The 6,446-nt window shown below is 45.0% G+C and overlaps 1 protein-coding gene across 4 annotated transcripts in view; it reads left to right on the forward strand.

Moving 5' to 3' along the window:
* The window catches only part of CSNK2A2 (casein kinase 2 alpha 2), a 39,109-nt gene extending 32,663 nt beyond the window's left edge, over positions 1 to 6,446 (forward strand). For 3 of the 4 annotated variants that reach the window (XM_033419065.2, XM_033419064.2, XM_033419063.2), the window contains one exon: positions 229 to 4,788. In XM_033419065.2, coding sequence (XP_033274956.1) covers positions 229 to 305 — 77 coding nt within the window. In that variant the 3' untranslated portion in view covers positions 306 to 4,788. Of the gene's footprint in view, positions 1 to 228; positions 4,789 to 6,002 lie in introns of those variants that run through there. The other variant, XM_012531309.3, reaches the window with a different exon arrangement.

Here is a 6,446-nt window from a genome sequence, read left to right on the forward strand (position 1 = left end):
CTGAGGCTTAGCAGTTGAACTTGTACTCTGAAGAGGTATACAAGTTGATTGTGAGAGCATTTCCCCTTGATCATTCCTCAGTGTCTGTAATTTTGGTTGCCCTCCTGACCCTGACTTCCTGGTAGCCTGTGTCTATGTCACTGTGGAAGAAGGTTGGGTCTGTTATGGTGTTCTCCCCTGGCACTGGCCAGCCCTGCCTCTGCTGACTGTCCTCCTGTTTTCTTGCAGACCCCGTGGTGAAGGAGCAGTCCCAGCCTTGTGCAGATAATGCTGTACTTTCCAGTGGTCTCACGGCGGCCCGATGAAGACTGGAAAGCGACGGGTAATGCGGCATTGATGCTTGCCAATAAAACCAACCAACCAAACACAAACCTTGAAGGAAAACTACAGTGTGATAAAAAGAAATTCTAGCCATTCCTTCTAAACGCAAAGAAGAGTAAAGACCTAAAAGTCTGTCAAAAAGAAAGAAACTCCCCAGCACTAGTCTACAGGGAACTGCTGTTTGGCAGCCTGACGATGCACATAGTTGGGTATCTGAGGGGACTTTCCCTTTGGAATGCATGGGAGATGAGAGACTCGGAGTTGTTGTACATTTACCTTTATTTAACAGGAGACCACTGTTGAATTAACCTGTTCAAGTCAACAAGCTCTGAATATCTGACTTCCTATCTATTCCACTGTGGTCTGGGTTTCCTTTGGTGAGATTCAGGCTCAAGTTTTAGCAAAATGTCAGCAGTCTATAGTGACACACCAGCCTCATTCACGAAAAGGAGATACTAAAACAGTGACAGTATTTTTTTTTCTAAGCTCTTTTACAAATTCATGTTTTATGTATTTTTTTTTTTTAATGACATGAGCTCTCTGGGAAATGTACCTCATCCCTGCAGTTTTCTTCTAAGTGATTCATTTGGGAGCAAACTGCAGTCACTCTCACAGGAGTCCCCTTTGATGTCAGGAGGCATCACTTTAAACCTTCTGATGCCATGGACAGGTCCATCTGTCTCATCAAAAGTTGGATGCTAAGTGCATAACTTGGAGCTCAGTGTAACCTTCGTTGATTTGCCTAACCATAAAATCTTGTTGCTATTTTTTTCATGTAGCTTTTTTTTCCAGCCTCTTAAGGAAAACTTCATTTCCCAGCACATCCCTGTGTGTGCACCTATTTTAACGCACGTCTCTGAAACAAAGACTTTTTGTTCACAACCATAACTAAAGCTGGAAAGTCAGTCTTCAGGGAGGTCAGGGAGGGAGAAAGAAAAGCATCCTTATTAGAATTTATTCAGGAAAGACGGATTGGGTGGGATAAAAACAAGTACTCCCCTCCCATGCTTTACCCCTTTTTATCCCCATGAGAAACAGTTTCCCTCTGTAATCAGGGTAATCTGCGTTTTTAAGCTCTGATAGGTAATACATGAATGTGTTGGCAGAGAGAAGTCTTTCTCACGTGCAGGGACTGGAGTTGTGTGGGCAGGGCCACCCACCGATAACCCGAGCGACCGGAGAGAGTAGCATACAAGGGGCTTGGGGAAAGGAGTGGAGCTGCTGGGGCAAGTATCAAAGCTTGGGATCCATTGTGCTAGCCTTCACGTTAGCAAAGGAAGCTATATTTTGTTTAAGAAAATTAAAAAAATAGAGCTGATATCACTCTGGGGACTTGTCATCAACATGGTTTGCAAGCAGTCCCCTGACCCCAGCTGCAGGGCCGTGCTACAGCTGTGGGGACCTCTCACACTAGGCTGGAGCTCAAGGTGTCTACCACCACATCACACTTCAGGACTCCTTTATTACTATTTAATAATGCCGTACATTTTTATAAGGTTAGGGTGTTTGAAAACATCTGTTTACATTCCATATCCCAATAAAATCGTATTGGTATTGGTAGCGGGTCCTATCTCTAAATGTAGATTCTATTTTTGTTGTTTGGTCAGTGGGAACTTCAAATAAAACAAGATCCCAAAGCCAGGAAATGCATTCAGTTAAGGTTCTCATACCAATGTACCTGCCTTCATTGCACATTCTGTATATTAATGTATACATTTGTTCTACCTGAAAATCAAAAACAAGACAGGAGCTCTTGAGTGAACCTATATTGATATGTCAGGCAGCAAAACTCAGTGTTTGGGATTATCAAAAGCCTTCTAATGTGCCCTTCTAGGCAACACCGAACTGTTGGTTATTATTTATCAGGGAGATATGCCACTGTGTGTCTTTCCTGCCCCACCCATTTCCTCCTTTGTCACCCATTCCCTCCCCCCACCCTTCTTTTTTTTTTTTTTTTTTTTTTAAATTGCCGGTCTGGACCAGGCAGAGGAAGCCTACTGGAGGGTCTTGGTGAAGTAGTAACCCCGTTTCTTTCTCTTGGGTCTCCCCAGAGGCAGTAAAAGCAGCTGGAGAAGAGTCAGGTGACTGACTTCTGTCTCTCCTCTGGTCATGATGTGTAGTAGGTGCAAAAACAGCTCACCTGCCTGTCCTTGGGTTCTGTGACTGCAGCTTGGCAAAGGAGTAATTCTTCCATTTTATGCATACAGTTTACTTTTCCACCACCTATACTTTTTACCTCTCTTCATGCCTTAGACATATAGAATAACTGAGTTTAAAATGCTCCTTTCTGAGTCTGTTCTTGACACCCAACTTCTGGCTGACTGACTGTGGGTGGTTCTTTCCCAAACTGAACTGAGTCTTGTCCAGACCTTTCCTCTTTTACCTATCTCCAAAACCATTTTGTGTCCAGATGGACCTAGCTCCCCTGAGATTTTAGAGTATTTACCTGGGTTAGGAGGCAGTCTTGGAGAGTTCCAAAAGAGGGATGAGAGCGTGCGTGTGTGTGAGTGAGTCTAATCTTATATTTAGACAAAGCTGTGGTAGATTTACCCACCCAATATCCTTTTCGGTTAGCATATTATTTCTTAAATTCATCTCAGTAATTTTCATTAGACATTTTGTTTGCTTCATTACCTTGTAACAGGTTAAAAGTGCCTATGATAAGGACCTATTATTTCCTAAAGAAAAGCAAAAAAATGTGGGGAACAGGGTAGTGTTACACTGTCATCTCAGGTACTGCCTGTGTTCAAGAACATAGACCCAGTATGGTGAGAACAGAAGGTTCCCGTGCCAAATACAGATTGGTGTATCAGAGGTTATTGGCCACAGGTGAGCATAACTGCAAGGTTTTGCTTCAGCTGAGAAATCCCATGGCGAGAGCAGAACTGATGAAGTGCAAATATTTTCATCAGGTTTGCTTGCAGTTCACTCTCCCCGTGATCCTATCATCTGGCCTGCCCCTGTCCTATCCTAGCCCCGTGGTAAGTGACCAGGTGGGAGAAGCCAATGAGTGTATAACGCAGACCAAGCATTCCCGGGTCATCTTACCACTTAGAGGAGTGCCAGAGCCAGTTCTGTGAGGCACGTGAACATCAGTCACTCTGCTGGGTCTCCTCACAGGCATTCTCCAGCACATTGGTACTCACGAGGCTCAAAGCATTATGTATTCCCTTGCAAAGAAGGAAGGTGCTTTCCAACTGATTGATTAGAGGAGACGGAAGAGCTTATAATCCTTGGGGGCAGGGAGAGAGGACAGGAGAGGGGGATGTTAAAAGAAGAAAGGGAATCAGTAAAAACAGTTGAAAGGTAGATCTTGAGGTGGGGGGAACATGACTTCTTGAGGGAAGAAAGCAAGGGAGCACAAAGTTCAAGTTCTGGAACGTGCCCTGAGTTCTGGAACGCCCCCAGGATTGGTTCCAGTGGGACTGCAAGGTGGTGCTCTTGAGGCAGATGCTGAGTCCCAGAGAGAGCCAGCCCATGGCCGTGGATCTCAGTCTGCGTCTACTCAGGGAAATGACTTAGCTTCTCCCAGGTGCTGCTTTGATGAGGATGGAAGCAAAATTATTTTGGGACACAAACAATTGGAAGAATTTTTACATATGCATTGAAATGGATCTGAGAGAGCCCCGTTGACAGTCTCCTTTAATGCCAGTTCAGATTAATGATTCGTGTAGGAACCTGTGTTACTGCATGAGCACTCACAGGAAAAAGCAATCTTCCCTCCTACAAATTAACAGGAGTGGATAGTAACTGATCAGAGTCAAGGCCATTGAGATATAAACCCGAAAGCAAAAGCAGGGTCCATATGAGCACACAAGAAGCCAAAGTTTGTCAGTGAGCTTAATGAATCTAAGACTGAGTGACATCTTGCCATTAAAACTAACCCCAGGGTGGGGATGAGGGGAGGGGAGGTGGCGAGGAAACATCTGGCTTAAGAAAACCAGTAATAACATATGCTTTGGAGCTATGTGGATGTGTCAGTGAAAATGACCCCAACCAGGTATTGTAGAGGCAGGGGGAAGTGATGTTATGGGATTATACAGGTGATGCATACTTTTGTGTAGAGAATCAACAATGTGCTACAAATGTGATACTTAATCCTGAACTGCATGTATTGGGGATTGTTTTTTTTTTTAAAAAAATTCATTGAATCAATAAATTAACAGTTTTTCACTTGCTGGCTTTTCTTGCTGTAAATGGTGACTAAGAGGTTGGGACAGAAATCTTGACACCCAGTGGAAAGCTTGGATAAGTCTTCAAGAAACATGGAGCCGACTATTTTCTTCTGTTTGCAGAAAAGCAACACTGCCTGGGTTGTGATCCTTTACTAATGACTACTTCAGACACAATTGACCACCTCTTTGTATCACTGGATGACTGATGTATGATTTATGTGCTGCTGCCCTTTAGAGGAAAGAAAAATGCCATGTTAAATCCTGTTTTCATAAATAAAAATGTTGATAATCACCAGCATGTTGAGAATCACCAGCCTTCCCAAGTGGGAAACAAGCCACTGCTATGAGGACCTTAAACTTGTATTTCCTGTCTCTTGGGGGAGAGGAGGAATAAACCTTGAACTGTGAAGTTGTGTGGGCGGGTGGTTGCAGTTAATCACCTTGGTGTGAAGACTTGACTTTAGCAGAAGTGGTGGGACTAGGGTGGTGTGGGGATTGTTTCTTGGTACTTGCTTCTGAATTGTATCACTCAGAACCTGCCAATCCTGCTTGGGATTGACCATTTCATTGCACAACTTTACCTTGTGGGAGCGTGTTCTGCACTTATGAAAACCTCTCCCCAGCCCCATTTCTTGCAACACAAGTGGGCACACGCCATTGTTTGGCAGATGGTGGAGTCTTTCATCAGTGCGCTTGCTTCTCACTGATCCCTCTGTGGAGTGGGATGCTTGAAAATCATCTGCTGAAGAGTCATTTCTAACCTTACGTACCATGCAGCCTTTCTCAAATACTAAGCGTAGAACCCTTCCCGTACCCAAAGAAAGTTTGGGTCATGAAATGTTTCTGTGTGACAGCTTCCCAGATACATTGTCCTTTCTCTCGGTACCCTGCTGTGGCACCGTTCTGAGCTGCTGCTTCTAGAGTTCTGCTGGAATCTCACAACCCACTCCGCTGTGCTGGACATGGAAGGAGGAACGAGGTTTTCAGGCCATGCCAGACAGCTCCTTCCAGGGGGGAGTTAAAAATATTTGAGCTCCATTTTTGCTCTTTATTAGTGAACTGGGCCCTTTCCCTCTGTAAATACAGTCATCTGATTCTTGGTCCCAAGACATAAGTAAGTTGGTTCAGGTCTGATGGGTATCTGGAGCTGGGCTGCTGAACCTGTAGCTTGACTTACACAGAATAGACAAGAGGCTTTGGTGCTTCTAGATTAGCGTCCTGGACCCTAGAACCCAAGAAAAGGGGAGGGACTCGGTCACAGTAAGGCTGGGACCAAGACTGCCTCTGTGAGTGGTGATTAGAAGAGGAAGAAAAAGGGTGCTATTTGAAACCTGAAACCAGTCAGTTCTTACCCGGTTTTCCACGAAGTGCCGTGGGAAAGTCAGGCTTGTATACCATTCCCAGTGCTCCCCAAGAGAAGGGAGCCACACGCCAGTGGAGGCCTGTCCTCACTCCGGGTCAGAATGATTAATGCCATCTTTCCCCTCCTCCCATCTCTCTCCCCAGGTCTGTTGCGGTTCCTCCCACTTTTCCATAAGCAGAACAAGAACCAAATCAAACGTCTTAACGTGTGTAGAGAGATCACGTTCCGTGAGCAGACACAAAACGGTGGCAGGTTTGGCGAGCACGAACTAGACCAACCGAAGGGCAGCCCACCACCGTATATCAAACCTCACTTCTGAATGTAAAAGGTTCACACGCCTTTGGCTTCCTGTTGACTTCCTCCTGACCCAGAAAGCATGGGAAATGTGAAGGGTATGCGAAATGGTGGTTACTGTTGCTCCCCCGCGCCCCTGGCTCGTCCCCGTGGCCGCCTGTTTTTTCCAGCAGACCATGTTAACTACCTGACCACAGACTCCAGTGGGGGCACGGGGCGTATATGGCATGATGGGCGGTTACATATTATAATTTTAAAAGTATATATTATTGAATAAAAGGTTTTAAAAGAAA

Source organism: Orcinus orca, chromosome 20, assembly GCF_937001465.1.
Source record: "Orcinus orca chromosome 20, mOrcOrc1.1, whole genome shotgun sequence".
NCBI lineage: Eukaryota > Metazoa > Chordata > Mammalia > Artiodactyla > Delphinidae > Orcinus > Orcinus orca.